At 36.2% G+C, this 18,432-nt stretch overlaps 2 protein-coding genes across 6 annotated transcripts in view; one reads left to right on the forward strand and one right to left on the reverse strand.

The window, feature by feature from the left end:
* The window catches only part of oys (oysgedart), a 41,893-nt gene that overhangs the window by 16,073 nt on the left and 7,388 nt on the right, over positions 1-18,432 (forward strand). Inside the window, exons 1-5 of one of the 5 annotated variants that reach the window (XM_067116783.1) lie at positions 1-143; positions 6,976-7,061; positions 12,887-13,032; positions 17,474-17,643; positions 18,014-18,128. The exon at positions 1-143 is cut by the window's left edge and continues 72 nt beyond it. In XM_067116783.1, the coding sequence (XP_066972884.1) occupies positions 7,038-7,061; positions 12,887-13,032; positions 17,474-17,643; positions 18,014-18,128 (455 nt within the window). In that variant the 5' untranslated portion in view covers positions 1-143; positions 6,976-7,037. Of the gene's footprint in view, positions 144-3,448; positions 3,849-6,975; positions 7,062-12,886; positions 13,033-17,473; positions 17,644-18,013; positions 18,129-18,432 lie in introns of those variants that run through there. The other 4 variants (XM_067116784.1, XM_067116785.1, XM_067116787.1 and 1 more) reach the window with 4 other exon arrangements.
* LOC136846082 (BTB/POZ domain-containing protein KCTD9-like) overlaps positions 13,032-18,432 on the reverse strand; it is a 29,128-nt gene continuing 23,727 nt past the window's right edge. Inside the window, exon 10 of the mRNA XM_067116791.1 lies at positions 13,032-13,873. The gene's annotated coding sequence lies outside the window, so the exon portion shown is untranslated. The remainder of the gene's footprint in view (positions 13,874-18,432) is intronic.

Here is an 18,432-nt window from a genome sequence, read left to right on the forward strand (position 1 = left end):
GTCGTGGTAGTAAGTGGTTGTGGTGAAGTCGTCTCCACTAACTCTTCGCTATGGAGTCTCCTAGCTCCCACTGGGAGGAATTTTACTTGGGTTCACGACAGTTTCAGTGTATTGCTGATACTTTAGGAATGCCCATTGACCAGGTGAGCCACATTTTTGTCATCTACAGGGTTTCTTTGTCACAGGTTTTTGTAGCCGAAGAACAACTACTATTGAAAAGGGGGGGCCAGTAAGGCCGACGACATCCTTCGAACACCCTCACCCACAGACGGCATTTGACAGATTCGAAACGTTTTACCATCCAACGGAAGGTTGCTTTTTATAATTATGTGGAATTGTGTCATTGCGAAGTAGTCGAACCATACAATTTACAAGAAGCGTAGTTGCGTTCACGTAGACCAAGCTGACGTGAATAACCTACAGGGAAGCAATTGGCAAGCAATTTAGGCTTAATGTACCGGCTGAAGAATACCGCTTGCCTTAACCAGATGAAGCCTAACCTAGGGTGAAATGCCTTGACATTGGCCTACAAGGCAGAATAGAGGCCTTTGTCCCCAGATCTGAATGGCCCCTCCCCCCTGCGTTCTTTCTTACGCACTAATATAATCTTCTTGGTTTACTGTCCGAGTCCCGTCGTCTTGTGACTCACGGGCATGATTTCTTAAATTTATCATCAAGTTTTCACCGTTTTATTTCTTGGGGTAATTTCCTCTTCAGTTTTGGTGGGATGTGTTTTCTCAGTACCCTTGCCTGTCATGCTTGCATCTTGTCTGGAACCTCAGAAGATCAAATAGATGCAAAGCATTAGTACCTTTAAGGAATTCTTGTAATTGAATAATTTACATACATTTGTAGTTATTTATTAATTTAGTTGTTAATGTATTTTTTAATAAGTGATATTTTCTTCCAGTATTTCCTATTATCTTGAGTTACTTTGTTCAAATGAACACCATAGGCTATTCTTTTGAAGCTTGAATTTCAATTCAGTGGCCCCTGTGGGCTTGTTCCATATGAATAGGGATCATCTTCAGTTTTGGTGGGATGTGTTTTCTCAATACCCTTGCCTGTCATGCTTGCATCTTGTCTGGAACCTCAGAAGATTAAGTAGATGCAAAGCATTACTGCCGTTAAGGAATTCTCCTTGTAATTGAATAATTTACGTAATTTTATAGTTATTTATTAATTTAGTTGTTAATGTATTTTTTAATAACTGATATTTTCTTCCAGTATTTCCTATTATCTTGAGTTACTTTGTTCAAATGAACACCATAGGCTATTCTTTGGAAGCTTGAATTTCAATTCAGTGGCCCCGGTGGGCTTGTTCCATATGAATAGGGATCATCTTCTGAATAATAACAATAATAAGTTATCCAAGCTGTAGTGATTTAGCCTTTGAAGAATTAATTCAAATACACAAAGCTGCTCGTAGCCAATAGGCTAGGTCATTGCAGCCTTTCAGATATAGGTTGTTTATGTTCACCAGTGGCCTTGTGAAAGCCATAGTTTCTGAGGTTAAGGCTAAGTTTGAGCTCTCTTCACCCAAGACCAAGTTCGAGGCCATGCCATCTGAATCAGAGTCCAACACCAGGGATTGATGTCAGAATTTATCTCTTCAGTTGATACTGTAAATTCCAAGTCCAGGTTTTAAATTTTGGTAAGACTGAAGATTACTACTGCACCCTTGTAGTTCAGTGACCGCCAGTTTATATGCAAAACAGGCGCTGTATTTAGTACCTGTCCCTTGGGTATGAACATAAAAACATAAACATAAAGGGTGGTAAATATTCTGTACGGTGACTGGAGGGAATCAGGCCACGGTATTAGTCTTCAGGTTTACACAAATTTTTACTAAAAGCAACAGAGTCTGCTGTTAAAGTAAAATAATGCCAAAGCTTAGCCTAACCAGAATCAAATACTATATTTATTAGTTGGAAGTTCATATCACTGATGGAATTCTCTGATTTAGTATTTTGGTTTTTGTGTTAAGAGATATTGAAAAGGCAAATATTTTGGGTTTTGTATTAAGATATATTGAAAAAGCAAAGATTTTGAGTTTTGTATTAAGAGATATTGAAAAGGTAAGTATTTTGGGTTCTGTGCTAAGAGATATGTAAAAGGCACGTACAGTATTTTGGGTTTTGCGTTAAGAGCTATTGAAAAGGCAACACTGCAACCGTGCTGAGGTCTATGGCAGGAGTGCATTGGGGGACAGATAATTGCAAGTGAGGAATTTGCGTGTGTTTGTTGCCCAGAAGCAGGGAAGAACTCTGAGATCTCATTGAATAGAAAATAAAAAGATGAGTCATAGATGGAGACTTGGAGTATAGTACAGTAATTAGGAATCAGCAGGAGCTGCATGGAACAGAAGAAAGTTCAGACTGCTCATTACACTTTTAATTATGTAAAGAGGAAAGGATGTAGAAATACTGTATTCATGTTGAGTGGTGTTCTAAGTAAGGTAACTGCTGCTTTCACTGTAGAGCACTCGTTTATCAGTGTACTGTATTTGCTACACATTCTGTATATCTGTATATAGTTGTGTTTGCAGATTTGTATTGATAATACAATTTCTTCACTTTTTGTGTAAATGGAAGTAGTGAAGTGTTTTTACAGTATTGATAGCTGTGACACAATGTTGTGAATGGTTTTTGTGCTATGTCAGTGAAGCTGTGCATTGTTTATTTTTTTCTCTGTCTGATATTCCTTAATGAAATTCCAAAATTGAATCGTGTAAGTGTTGAACTAGATGTAAGGCATGTTTGAGAATATGGAAGTTGTCGTGACAATATAATTCAATTGTTGTAGTGAATGTATTTGCAATGTCTCTGCAACAAACAATCACTTATTTTACTTGTGTCATAATGCTGTACTGAGTAGGCATAGTTTGATGAGTACAGATTGCACACTTAGAGCAAGCAACGAAGCATATAGCACTGGATGAGATTGTTTCTGTCTGGAGGGAGTTCTGTCATACCAACTACTCCAGGCAACTTGACATATGGTTCTTGGCAAAAAACTTGTTAGTGCATTTCATCTTCCCTACTTTTGTCCCTAATTTTCAAGTTAGTGTAGTAACCATTTCTGATTAATCTCTGTTGAGTGAGGAATATTCATGGAATGTATGTTAGGTATTTGTGCAAGTTTTTTAATTATGAAGTGTTTTGTCATGTTGCATACATTCTGGAGTGTACTGTATTGTATTCTATTTTGTGGGTTTTCATGCATGGTATACATATGCAGTGCCCTTTTAAATCTGTTTGGAGTGGTGTGTGGAAATTCTTTTCTTAATGAGGTTACTGGATGGTGATCAATTTTGAGGACTTGATAGCAGGCTAAAGATGGCAAGTAGAAGGTCCAGATTTGGACAAGGAGACTCTGTTGTTGACTACTTCATTCATGATGAAAGCAAGGGATCAAGGCAAGGAAGGAATTTGTGGTTTTAGTGGTCGTCAGTGACCTTCATGTACAGTGAGGATCAGGCTGGAACTTCAGTATGACCCCCTATCAGATGTATTCTAGTTCTTTTGGCTCTTTTTATTGACAGAATATAAAGATTGTGTCTTCATCCTCATTTCCTGCTGTCACGAGTAGGGGGAATGCATGTCGCACCATTAGCAATGTGGCAGCGACAGATGTCAGAACCTTGGATAGTCTGCATTCTCTGGGATTTTTACAGACTTTTCTTTGAGGACTAATGCCCTCCCTTTTCTCAAACACAGATCCAGTTTCCTTCTTAATCTTAAGGATTATCCAAATCTCTCCCTCTGTTGGCAGGGAAGATGACACGAACCTGCTTTACTAAATGCACAGGACCCTGTCATCCTTGGACATCACATATGCCAGGATTTGTAAGTATTTTTCCTCACTGGTACATTTTATCATTAAAATCCCTTAGCTTTTTACAACCACTGGGCAAAGTTTACCATGTTTAGGATACTGATGTTCAGTGCTTTATTCTCTCCATGAATTCCAAATGAATTGTCAGTTGTGTGATCTTCCATAGTTTTTGAGGTGAATGGAACTTGGATATATTTTCTGGAGTGTCATGACAAACTTGGATATCTTTTCTTGATGTGTCTTGACACGCAAAGTGTATTACTGACATGGCTTGATGTGCTGTTGATGTCTTCAGGTAAGTAAAATGTTTTTACAGTATACAGACACATATGAGATATCAAGCAGCTTAAATTTTTCCATGAACATATAACTTACTGTGTGTCCATCCAGTTAATTTCTTTCCTGCAGTCTTCACTGTATGGCTGTGGTGATATTGTGACTTAGTTAGGTGGCTTTTCCCAATGATGGATACGCAGGAGAGGGGAAGAATCATAACTTTCTTCATCTACTGTTGACTTTATTCTGTCTACATCATTCCAAGTTGCATAGTATGAATGGAATAGATCTGCATATGTGGAATTTGATTATTTCAGAATTTGTTTCTGGTGGCATGGTAGAGTTGAGTGAGAAATGTGACTGGAGGCTGATCAAGATGAATCATTAGCTTAGTTTGTAGGTATTGTAATAGGAAGTTGCATGCCCTTAGTCTAAGTAGCCTACTGTAATAGGAAAGGGCAAAGTAGTAGTGTGGAATGGGATTCTCCTTAGTGTGGAAGGTCTCCCCTGGTTTTAGCCATTGTCTTGCTTGTTCTAAGTACTTAACACTGCTGGGTTAATCGTGCCTACTGGTCATTAGAGCACAAGTAAAACAAGTTTTGTATTTAAGGAGGATAATTAATACTCTACTCTAAGTAATTTGGAATTTTGAATTTTTACATACAAACCATTTTTGTATGGTGAATGTAAAAACTACAGCAATTTGGGATACTAGCATGTTGAAATCATAGTTGAACGTTGTTTACTATTCAATGGGTGGATGTCTACACTTACTTTCATGTTGTATTCATACTTGACCTAGGGTATTTCTTGAAAGCAATAAGAAACAGGAATATTGTATCTGATTTTATACATAAATCATATTATATGCAATAAACTAAGTTTAGTATACTGTAAATAACTTTTTTGTTTACTGTAATATGACCAAAGATTAAAAGCTGAAATGGGATTTGAATCGTTCCTGAGGTCTCAGGAACCCATCCCTCACCAATACCCTGGGTTAAGTATAAAGTGTTTTGTGTGATTATGTTAGCTTTTTAATATTTCAAAAGACTTGACCCAATTGGTTTTTATGATTTGCCATTCAAGAAGGTTGCCTTCTGTATATATGAAACAAATGGTTTCTTCATGTGAAGTTATTGAAGCTCTCTCTCTCTCTCTCTCTCTCTCTCTCTCTCTCTCTCTCTCTCTCTCTCTCTCTCTCTCTCTCTCTCTCTCTCTCTCTCTCTCTCTCTCACACACACACACACACATTAAAATTAATTCATGCAATAATTCGATATAAAACTCAGGACCAACTCAACACATGAAAGTACATGTCATAGGAAGTCAGTTGCGTATTCTTGAAGTATTGGTTATGGTTGATAGGACAGGAAAACTTGAGTGCACGTGTTTGGGTAATTGCACTTTCCACAGGCATGACTTGCGTCAGTCATGCTTTCCAGAGCCTAAGTTGTGTTCAGTGGCCTTCAGGTTTAAAGAAGTCAGAACTTTGCTTCTGGACCTTGACAGTTATAGTGGCTTAGACCCTAACAGGATCTTTCCCATCATTTTTAAAGAGACTGCTGATTTCATTGGTCCTAAGAATACTACTGTTTTCATGTGTGAGGAGGAAGGAGTGAAGAGGCCCAAGGACATGACTAAGGGAAAAGTAAAGGAGGACATGGAGAATGGTTAGAAGAGGAAGATGTTTTTGATAGAAATAGTTGGGAAAGATACATCAAGGCAGCTGACCCCTTAGCTTAGGAATACCAGTGTGGATGAAGAAGAATTAGCTTGGTGAACATATGACAGAGCTGAATTGGATCCAAAGTGGGTATCCCTTTACACACTGTCCTTTTAATGTTTGCACAGTAAGGTCCTTCAGTTCCAATACCTCTACCATTGCATCTGTCCAGCTATATCCATTCTTGTGATGGTTCAAGATTACGTGATACAGTACAGTTTTCACAATCTTATGATCATGTTTTTTCTCCATTACCAAACCATTTGTAACCACTTTGATCCAACTTTTCACAGTAACCTTTTTACCCTGTTTCTTACCCTTTCAGTCCTTGATACTCCACAAATACTCTGCAAACAGTTCACCCCTAAAAGCTTCACCCATTCTCATTCAACACCCACACCTTATTAGATCTGTGAAATTTACTCATAAATTTCTCACCCTTTCAGTCCTTGGTACTCCACAAATACTATGCAAACAGTTCACCCCTAAAAGCTTCACCCATTCTCATTCAACACCCACACCGTATTAGATCTTGAAATTTACTCATAAATGGCTATAGAATTTGACCTCTTCCATTGCATTTTCAGCTGTTTCATTTATTTTCATACTATTACTTGATACAGAGGAAAGTTGAGGGATTAATGGTAAAGAATATGTAGTGTATCAAACTACCATCTCACAGGTTTGATCTCATACGGGAAGAAAGTTTTTTTGTATTTAAAAAGATTTATAAATCTTCCAAAAACAGGGTTTATCATTTGAAATCTTATGTGGAAGTTGTGTGGTGTTGTTATGAGCTGTTGTGGTCTGTGATAATTTACAAAAATACATGTATTGTTCATTGTGGAATTGTACATAGCCCAATTGGATCAAGTCTTTATGTAGAATACTGTATTGCTCATGTGAACAGAAATACACTTGAGAGCTTTTTGGTAAGGTTTGGAACAATTTTTAAGGTTTTTCTTTTGCACGTAGTGGAAAACTTTAGAGACAGCTTTTTGTAGAAATTTAGAATTTTGCATAAAACTCCAGATCTTAAAAGCTTTCATGTGCAATTTTGTCTTGAGTTCATGTAGTGTGGTTGCAAAGATTGTGGTTCCTCTCAATACTGACCTTCTGCCTTCTGTCCTCTCTAGGCCTTGCAGGACCTAGTTTGCTTCTGTGAGCCTTCTAATGCCTTCTAAACTTGTAAGTTTATATGGAGAATGTTCTCTTCTGCATGGTAAGTGGAGTAGTTCTATAGGAACCTTTTAATACCAACCATATATATGTTTTCTTCAAGCTTTAGAATTTTAATATAAGATACTAACAGGATTTGCTAATTACGTTCTCTTGCATAGTTTGGGATTTGACTGCATTGCCTTTTAGAGAGAATGATTTGTTTTATGAACTCCGCATAAATTTCTAGACTTAATAGTATGTTATGTATGCCTTTAAATCTTATCCTTTTTTATTTATTTTATCTTGCCTTCTTCCTTATGTTAGCTTTTGCCCTCCTTCATAGTTAGAGTTGGTATATATCTTAAAAGATTTTCTATTTCTGCTGTTGTGTCCATGAAAGCCCTGATAATTTAAACCAAGTGAAGTTACATACTGTTGTTCTTTTAGTGGAACCTTCTTGTAGTAGTACAGTACTGTATTTGATACATAATGATTTACTTTTCATCATGATTCTTTTGATACTAAAGTAGTAGTTCTTGTGCGTAAATATCATAAATACTGTACATGTAAAATTTCTGCTTTATCTCTAGTATATAAAATTGTACTGTATAACCTTATTGATTCAGCTGTAGGACTCATGAGAAGTACTTCTTTGAAAAGGATTTATTCTTCTTTTGTATTTTTATTGCACTACTGTATTATGATAAAATGTAACTAATAGTTAACTGAGAGGTATTCCTTTAGCTCTTGAGTAAGTTTGAAATTTTATCCAGGCAGTGGATTTAGTAATGTACACTGCATTACAAATGGGATGAGATTTTATTCCCATTTGGAAGTTAGTACTAGCTTTGTATCTACCTTTTAAGATAGCTCCCTCTTGTGGTGTGCCTCATAGTGTACACGTTACTTAAGGCATCACTTATGTGGAAATTAGTGCCTTTTTGAGAGCTAAAGACAGTTTTCTCCCTTAAGTTTTATACTGTATACAGTAATTTCATGTAAAGAAGATAGTGTCATTTGTGTAGGCTGGATGGGTCACCATGAAAGTTAAGTCAGCCATCCTTATTCTGATGGAATTTTTCGTCATTACCAATCTTATTGGGCATTAATGTATATCCATCTTGATTTATGTGGAGGAAATGGTATTGTTCAAAGTGATTGTAATGCCATAACCCCAAGTATATTTCAGGAACTTCTAATTCACTTTGAATAACTTCTAATTCACCTAAGGCATTCAAACCCAACCTGAATATGTTAAAAGAAACTGATTAGGAATGCTTCAAGAATAAAAATGAAATATTAGGGAAAATAGGGTTTTGTCCAAGTGAATGTTACCCACCCACCCTATGACCCTCTAGCAAGATATCTCATAGCCTGAGGTATTGTATATCTAATTTTTAGAATACCAAACTACTGCATACACAAATGTGCAAAAAGAAAATATTTGAAATAAATACTGTTACTATCCAAAATCTTTTCAGTTCTAGGGAAAGTCATAAAAATATTTCCCCTCTGTCTTCCTGTTTGAGTGTAATGAGACTTTTGTTGATCTTCCCAGGCTCTGAAACCCCACTGCACATAAACTCTTGCACTACACTTGGAAGACTTGTTCACATCACAATGTTTTATTTTATTATTCATTCACAGCACATTCAATGTCTAAAGCCTAACATAGTACCAAAAGAAATTGGAGCACAGTAGGACTGGTATCCTTGCTCTGAATCATTGAAAGCTGATTGGCTCTTGATCATGAAAATGGTGCCTGTGCAGAAGTCATGTAAACAGTTTTTGTGCAACAATTCGTCATATTTTCAAAAGTGCATTTCAGTTGATTGTTAAGCAGTTTTTTCTATGATATTTTTCCTATATTTTTTTTCTATAATATGCAAGTTTAATTTTAAGTAAAGTACTCTGATGTAGCTATTCTAAGGCTAAAAATTGCATGCCAAACAATTTTACATGCAGGTGCAGCAGCATGTTTAAGGTTGAAGTAGGTAGTTGCATGGCTGGGACTGTCTTTAGATTGAGAGAAAAATATATTTTCTCTAGTAATGCTTTATTCATAACAACCCCATCAATCATAGAAATGCCTCCAGCACAGTCCACAGTTATTCTCAAATTCTTTCTTTTGTTCAGAAAAGAAAAGCACTCTAGTTATACTAGTGCCACTTGGACCCTTGGGTGTGTATCCACCAAAAATCTCATATTTCTTGAGCCTACTAAGATGGGTAACAGGTGTACAATTCTCCGGAGCTAGTCATGAATTCTTTAGAACTTTTTATTTTCATATTCACTATCACCATATTTCAGCTTTTTTGCTACTTTATTTTGTTAGTGGAAAAGGCACAAAAGAAAGTTCCAAAATATAAATACTGCACTATACTTCTCATCAGTTTTCCAGTTTGCCAGTACTGTACTGTAACTAGGTACTTGTAAGTATATAATACAAATCTGTTATATGTATTTTTTTCTTTAAACTGGTGTCTAGCAGATTTTCAAGATTTCTCATTTTACCCGTTTTTTTTTTTTTTTATGTACTTTGTGGTTCCCAGTATTTTTTTAATATCATTCTTACTGCAAACATGACAAATTATTTAATTAGTGAGTAAGTGGAGGCAGGTTTTCATTTGCATTTACTCCTCCAGTTTTATATTTTGGGCACCACTTGAAGGTAAGCCACCTGTATTACTACTTTGCATAATTTGGTGTTTTCTCCATTTTGAGTTTTTCATTTTGTGTACATTGGTATCAATTATGTCTGGTTGGAAATTGATAATTCTGCTTCTGGTTTATTGCTGCTCAACGTTAATGTTTAGTCTCATAAGCACTGGGTAGGTTTGTAGTGATTTTCACTTATGTAATGTTGTGTTCCTAACTGATATACAAATTACTCTTCTGGTTAGTTGTAACTGTTACCTCATTTTACTTAAAACCCCATTTAGTGTAATGTGGGTCCTAAGCTTATCATTCATTTTATGTATCTAATATAACAAGAGAGTCAATGGCCCCTGTAGGCTAGTTCATTGTTAATAGGGGTTTGTCTTCTGAATAATAGTAGTAATAATTTGTTGCCTGTGATTGTCACTTATGCTTTAAACATATCTAATTTTAACAAAACTTGGTGAATTCTAGGTGATATTTTTTTTATCTTGTAGTTTAAGTACTGGTATGTCTTCTTCAACCCATTGTTGTTTCCTAATGTGTTGTTAAGTTTTAGTGGTAGTGGTAATCCCTAATCATACAATGTTATCACTTTTATAAATTTTTTTTGCTGTATAACAACACTGTTAATGCTAGCAATCTTTTCATCGGGATTACAGTATTATGTGATACTGTAATTTCGTAAGTAGGATGTGATACACTGTATATGTATGATACTTTAGGTAGGTACTGTTTCCTAAGTGACAGGAAATAGGTGAAGATTTTCAGATAATCTGACACATGTCCCCTCATGTCATGCCCTGCTCCTGCTTGCATTGGCCATTGCAGACACATGTTTCCCCCTTTAATTATGTGCATGATCTGCTGTGTTGATGGTTTTGATTTTAGTGTGAGGGATGGTAGTTGAACCAACTAAGGTTTGCTTCTGCTGACCCGTGTTGGCATCAGAGTCATCGATCACTTGGTCAGCAGTGGAAGCAATGTCTTTTGATGGATTGTCATGCCTTTTCAGCATTTGTTTGCACTACCTGCAGACCAGAACAACAGACAGCTTTCAGCAATGCTTGCTTGTCACCTACCTTGTCAACCCTATGGCTCACTACCTGCCATACCCATTCCACACTTGTTTTCCTTGCAGGCTGAGGTATCTACTTGCATGTCTCTGCTATGCCCACTGGCATTTAAGCTGGTGAAATTGGTGAAATCCCAATGGTTTCCTTTCAGTTATGCAAGTCATAATCCTACTAGACACGTAGGGTGCAGACACTTTATGTTATGGCTCCTCCATCTTCAAGGAAGTACCTCCAATTTGTCTGTCACAGGAAAGTTCTCTAGCACATAAGTGATGCATCAAAAGGGAAGAAAACTTAGGAGACCTTCAGATTAAAGACTGATAGTAAAGGCACAGCAGCAAAGCTGCTCTGGGACCTATGTTTTATTACTGCTGTTGACAGTGGTAACTCTAGATCCCTCTTAGGAAAGCCACCTGCTTTAGTTGATGGTGACAGCAGTATCAAGAATATCATCAGGAAACCAGAGTGCCTGAGTAAGCAGTGACAGTAGTGCCAATTTTATACAAGTGGAAAACCACAGGTTCCATCATTGTTGCACACTTTTTTCAGATAGATTCTGTTAATTATTGATAATGAGAAGACATACTAATTAAAAAAACAAAGACTTTGAAGTTGCACAGCAAAATTCTACAGAACAGAATGTATATGAGAACGGAAAAATTTAGCAGGGAAGGCAGAATACTGTGCTTATAGTTAAGAGAGTACAGTAGTTACATAATTTTTTGCTAATAAGTGCTATACAAGTAGCATCAAGAAATTAAAAGCAGAAAATTAATTGGAATATTGTATTGTCACAACTGGGTGCTAGACAACTATGTGGCCCCTGAGGTGACCCAGAGGCCATAGGTATTTCAGTCGAAAGAGTTGTGACAGTTGAAACAAAGGGATATTGAGCATTCTGAGCTACCCCAGAAAACAACAGAACATGATACAAAGTTAAGGAAATTGAAATAAAGTACTAAAATTAAAACCAAGTAGTGCGTTTTTTCTTTTTTTTTTTGTGTGTGTTTTACATCATAAAATTAGAACGTAATGTTTCCACCCATGATTTTTGGTAAGTGTTAATTGGAAATCAGAAGCCAAAAGTAACAAAGTTCATAATCAATGATAGTAAATAATATTTAAATCTTCATTATCATAGCTTGTTTTTCCGTTGGTATGACCAATAGTATAAATGTTGGTAATTAGGTTTCAGCTAGTACATTAGATAACATAAAATTGGTGCCTATGTAAATTTGTATTGTTTAACACTTGAGTTCCCATCTGGTATGAGACACAACTTGAAGAAATTTTGTCTTGAAGATCTCCAAGTGGTCTTGAAGAAAGGGTTTTACAGGAGGTTCCAGTTGAATGTAGTATTGATAGTGATACCTTTCTGAATATTTTGTGAATAAGTAAGAAAAGCAAAGTTTCAACCAGAATTTTGAGCACATTTAGTAAAGTATGTTCTGAGCAACAGAATGTTCAACATAAATGCATTGTTTTTGCTATACTGTGATAAACTTTTGTTATTGTCTGCATAACAGAGGTTTTAGAGCCTGATCTTACTTCTGAAAGTAGTGTAATGTATTATAAGCTTAGCTTAGCAATGTGTATGATAATACTGTACTGGTAGGTTGATTTGAAATAATTAGTGTTGTACATTTGTAAGTTTAAAAAAAAAAAAAACTATCAGTTGGTGTCTAAATCAATAAAATTTTAAGCAACTTCATGAAGGTGATGATATGGACAGTTGTATGAATTGATGGAGCGAAATATTGTAACTTGATTTTTTTCAGGCTTTTATTTCTGTACAGCATAAGTTTTTCTGTATATTAGTGCATGACTTTCACTTTATACTTGATTGTTTGTGAAAGATTCCAGGGTCAGCAGTACATTTCTGCTGAGGTGGATTATAGCTTTCTTGACTTGCTAGTTGCAAGCCCTGGTGGGTGTTAGCATAATAATCATGGTTTGATTGAATAATACTTTTATTTACATCTCTCTTGGCATTGTTTTGAATTTTATATTTTACTTGTATTACATCCAATAGGCCTGCCATTCTCCTTTATAAACAGATAATTTAAAAAAGTACAGAACAGTACTGTGATTGCATGTGGCAGCATTGAAATTGTTTTTTTTTTTTTTCTAATTGCTTTTATATAATTTTCAGGTCAACTTTATATTGGGTCAGCTTATGGCACTATTTTTGGCTTACTTATTTCGTGTTCATGCCCACCCGACTAAAGTCTCCGATACCACACGTCACTGGGGGTCCATGGTTGCTGGTTTGGGAATATCTTACTTCTGTTTTGGAAAGTATGTATACTAATTTGTTTTTAATTTACATAAAAGATGTGATTATCATGTTGTTGCGTATTAAATGTGAAACCTGCTGAGACCAATAAGTCCAAATTTAATGTGTGTTTACTGTTTTTATGTTGACTATTTTGGGGCATAAACATTTGCATGAGATATCAAATGTGTTTTTAGGAAGTATTACTGTTAGCAATAATAAATGGAAGTGTACAGAAAAAACCAGAGCTTTCAGAAATTATGAATTGATGTGCTGTCTATAATTTGTAAATTTTGTGAGTTTATTCAAATTAAGCCATCTTGAAATATCAGTCAAGAACTTGAAAAGACTTGCAGTAAGATACTCGGGAACTGCCCTTAATATTGATAGAAGTGAGAGGTTCTGTTGAATTTTTAATAAAAATGTTCTATAATTCATATTAGAAAATACAGAAATAGGAAGAAAGTATTGAGATGACTTCAAACAAGCTTACAAAATCAAAGTAAAATAGGAAGGGCCAGTTTAAGAATGTTCAAATCTTGGCCTATTGTGAGTAATTTAAATTTTTTCTTGGGTTATTCTTTTCTCTTTTGTTGGGTAATGGCTCCCTGGTTTTTGAGGTGTGACAAATGTAGTTGCATTTGAAGGAGTTCACAACATGTAAAATTGAAGGAGTCGTTTTCATTCATAACATGTAAAATTGAATACATGCTATTTTTGTTTTTGGATGACATCAGGTGGCAGTGGTTGGAGAATCAGAAAACATTCTGTTTTGTACTTGTCACAAAGGGAGAGACCTCTGCTGTTCTCCGTTCTAATACATCTTTCTAGTCCACTTTGTTGTCCAGTAGGCAGTGTCTGCATCTGTGATGGTGGTAAATAAATTGATAAGATCCAGTAGTTCTCAGTCCAGTGTATTTGAAGGATATTTCTTTTAGGTTTGATGATAATGGGAAAGCTTCGGTGAATTTACCAGAGTGATGACTAATTAGGCATAACCACAGGTAGAGGCATTTCAGAAACTTGTATGGAAAATTATAATGTCAATATTGAATGCAATGAGAAATGAGTACACATTCTGAAGAAACCATTTATGACATGCTGGAATTGATATATGAATAAAAATTAAGTAAAGTCCCTGTAAACAGTTGAATAGGAAGATATGTAGATTAACTTAAATCAGTACAAAGGCTCTGAGCAAATAATAGTTTGTAAAAACTGAAACTTTGTTTTGTAGCACAAAAAATTTGTTCCGATGAGACTAGAAACCATCACCTTTTAAATAGGAGTATTCCTGGCACAAGCTTGAAAAGTGGTTATTGAAGCTTATTAACATTTAGATGCAAATAGGCAACATGGTGGCAGGTAGAAGGATTGGTGGGGTACTTACTACTCACCTGACGGTAACCCACCACTTGTTCTTCAGCTATCATTGATTCAAAGCATCTTCAAGTTTTTTGTATGCTCAAGTTTCTTATTGGGTTGCAAAGCTTGACATACATCTTATATTTGTGTTTTGTGTTTGTTCAGTATGTTAGGCATAAGAGAACAGCAACAGCAGCTTGCATTTTTCAATAAACATATTTATGTGATGCCATCAGTTTTCTATGTCAAAACAATTACAAATGCTCATACACCATACTGTATTAACTTTTGTCTTTACATTAGGACTTGGTTTTAATATTTGAGAAACAAAGTGGTCGTTATTAGAAGTCTAATAAATTGCCTGTTGCAAGTTTGTTTATATGAACTTCTCCAGAAGGGAGCATTGGGTTGATATTTCAGCCCTTCCAGCTCTCTTCTTTATTTTGGTCTTTGGACCACAGAAAAAGTGGAGTTACCAATGGGCATATTCTCATGGGCGACCTTTAGGGTTTCACTTCAGCAGTCCTTTCTCCTTTTGAAAAATACCAGTCTATGATCACTTATATGAGACTGAAACACCTGGAGAAGCTGTTGGTCAGTCACAAGGTTCATTTGTGACCTTCAATAAGATTTCCACAAGAGATGCAGAAGGATTCTCTCCTTGTTGGCAGGTCTCTAGGAGGTCTTTCCTGTGCGTGTGGTCTATTTGGGCCCCTGCAGTGTAGAGGTTCATGTTACGATCTTGGAGGATTACAAGAGGTTACAAAGGGTCTGATAGAAAGGCTAAACTTTCACACACATTATTGTATCCTTTCTGTTTCACCCTTTTCCTTCTTGTGAGTGTGCTTTTGCCCAGATAATTTCTCATGCTTCTACAGGACTGATGCCCTAACATCCAACTCTCGTAAGTACCAGTTGGTGATGAGGAGGCATTCAGAGTGTAGGGGAGTCATTGCATTCATCTTACAACACTGAGATGGTGATTTTAGTTTTGTGTACATGATCTCTTTTTCCTTACTTGTTTATGGTTGTGCAACAACTGTTGATTTTCTTCAGATTTTGGCTATTGTCCTAAGGTCTTCATCACAGCTCGTGCTAAACAAAAGACAGTTAGGTGGGAGTGGGGAACATGTCTGCCCTTTCCCTTACTCTTTGTTTCAATTACTTACCCTCTGTCCTTGCCATCGCCTTCGCTGTCTGCGGGCTGCTACAAAGTTGTTGGTAGTGAATTTATCCCGTGTGTACAGTAATACTCCAGGATTGTACTGGAAGTGTTCATTTTCTTGTGAGATAAACAGTGTCTTACTCCTGTCGAAGATAGAGGTCAAGGAGAAGTGCTTGGTTTAGTTTGGATTCCTTGGGCATGTCCATATACAAGACTAACTTGAGGAAAGTATAGTTCAGTATGCTGATTAGTTGCTAGAACTCTTCCCTTACGATACTTTAGGTATCATGAAAGGAATGTTCCAGCCATGAGACCTGGCCTTCAGACAATTTGCTGTTGTTTTGACTACTCTTTTATGTCTCTCAGGGTAGTTACCATTCTTAAGATAACTTCAGTTGCTTGATGCTACTTTGGGCACTAACTGTGCTTGTACTCTACTTGCTTTTGTCAGGTTGCTGCTCAAACTCTGTGCATTCACACACATTGTGTGCCTGTATGTGATGAGTGTTTGTGCACAACCAGTTCTTTGACATGTCTGTTACGGTGTGCATGTTTGTTCTCAGGACAATGGCTTAGATCATTCACAGTCTGCTCCAGCATCTTAATTTGCTCTGGGAGTGAAGGGGGGTTGGATATGAGGATCCTTCACCTTCATAATAGGTACAGGCAGAATTGGAAGACTACCCACCCTCTCTATGATGGTTATCAATCCCATGACATTATTTTGCTGTATCGGTTAGTAAGTGATTGGTTGCTAGCACTTTGGCAACAGCTTTGGTTAGTGTGTAGGGCATGTACCTTCACTAGTGTTGTGTTTTTGGATTTGGATGTTCATTGTCTAATAATAGATGCAAACTGTGAGGATCAAGGTTAAATGCTCTCTTCTGCATGAACTTGAATCACATATTAATCTCAATCCATGCAGACCGAGCAAGTCTTGTTTTCAACAAGACAGCGCAAGATTGGAAGAACTTTGCCCTGAGAGGATAGATAAGCAACATGCCTTAACCTGGTAACCCCCATCACATGCACTGAACTAGGTCAAAATAACACTATCCTTGTGGGAAACTTCACCAACTACTTATTCCAATATTCACTGCACACACCATTTAACTAACAAGTTCTGTCCCAGAGAGGGCATGAGACTTGCACATCCAGACAAAATTATCAAAAACTCAGAATTACTTTTAAGAATAATTCTGCTTAAAATAGTATAGGCTAATGACAGTTTGCCCATTCATATATACAGTATGTATAACAGAAATTCACTATGTACAATCAAATAAAGATAACAGTAAGATGAAAATTATTTTCTTGGTAAAATTCCTGGGGAAGTGAATAAGAAATAGTAATTTGTACCCTGCTACCACAATGTACTAGATGGATTAATTGAAGGCTAAGTACTTGAGCATAGATAACATGAAATGTATGAAGCATTATCACCAAAGTAAGCCCATCCCAAAAGAGAGCAAAAATCAGGTACTCATTAAATTTTGCAAAGGGAGACAGACAAACATTGGTTCCACACCAGAAGGCACACAGACCGATAAGTGATAACAGACCCATGATAAGAATAAAGAACAAAAGTGAAAAAATATTTAATGTTAGAGTAAGATGGCACAAAGGTTTAGATTATGTTGGTGCAACATTGCACAGTGGAATGTGTAGAGCATAGATAGGAGCCCAAGTGGATGGAGCACATACATGGGTTGTAATGGACAACAGTATTTTCAGTGCATGGAAGATCTAAATGTGTATATAATACTGACATAACTATATTTTTATGTAAATTTGTAGATACCGGTTACTAGATCATGAAAAAGATCTCATGTTGTGGAGGCTTGTATTTGTAGAAGATATGAAAATTTAAGCTGTGTTAAAGTTTGTCAAAAAGAAAGTTTTACTTTGAATTGATCACATTCTTTTCCTTTCAGGCAAGTTGTCTTAGCTCTGGTTCTAGTGATTGGCTGCTATATTCTTATGATCACATTACCAATAACATTGATACACCATGTAACTTTGGTATCATCTATAACATTTTTGAGTGTCATGCATATACAACGGCAACTGTATGAGGATGGTGTTTTTGTTATTGATGTTACTGGTGAGTAGACACTGTATGACTTGTTTACTTTTCTAATCTACTGCATTAATTCATTAACTAACTCTTCATGTCATTGTGGAATGTGGTACAGGACAGACAATACTCAGAATCATTACTGTGATTTGCTTTTCGTATTCAAAGCTCTGTATATATACTGTAGAAACATTGTAATTGCCTTGCAGATTGAAAATTGTACAATTTTTTCTATTTACGGGGTCTTTCCAGCAAGAAGAAAATTCTCATGGTTTTTAATGTAAGTTATATTGTTACCCATGTTGTAAAGATTTGGAAGCAACTCGAGCTACAGTGGACCTTGATTTTGAGGTCTGGAGATACTATTTACTTGTTTATACTTTTTCCTTTTCTTCAGGTCCTATGATGATCATGGTCCAGAAAGCAACAGCACTTGCTTACAGTCTTCATGACGGGTTGTCAGGGCTGAAAGATGAAGAACTTACTCCATTACAGAGGGAGTTGGTTCTAAGGTACATAGTGAGGATTTTCATGTAAATGTTAATGGCTTGAGACACAAGGATACTCAGTGCTGTATAGTTAAAAGTTACAGGAAAAGCTATCATTGCTAGTAAGCAGTTAGAAACAGTAAATTGTAGTTCCAAGTATTGTTCTGCTGTGAGCAAGTAGAAATTTTTTGTGTATACATACATACATTTATGACTTAGAATGTGAGTATGTAAATTTAGACAAGCACAGCACAAGCTGTAAACAGCAAATGACACAAATATCCCTTAGGATTTCAAAACAAGTTTTTTATTATTATTCATATGCTTG

The sequence above is a fragment of the Macrobrachium rosenbergii genome, chromosome 14, assembly GCF_040412425.1.
Source record: "Macrobrachium rosenbergii isolate ZJJX-2024 chromosome 14, ASM4041242v1, whole genome shotgun sequence".
In the NCBI taxonomy this organism is placed as follows: domain Eukaryota; kingdom Metazoa; phylum Arthropoda; class Malacostraca; order Decapoda; family Palaemonidae; genus Macrobrachium; species Macrobrachium rosenbergii.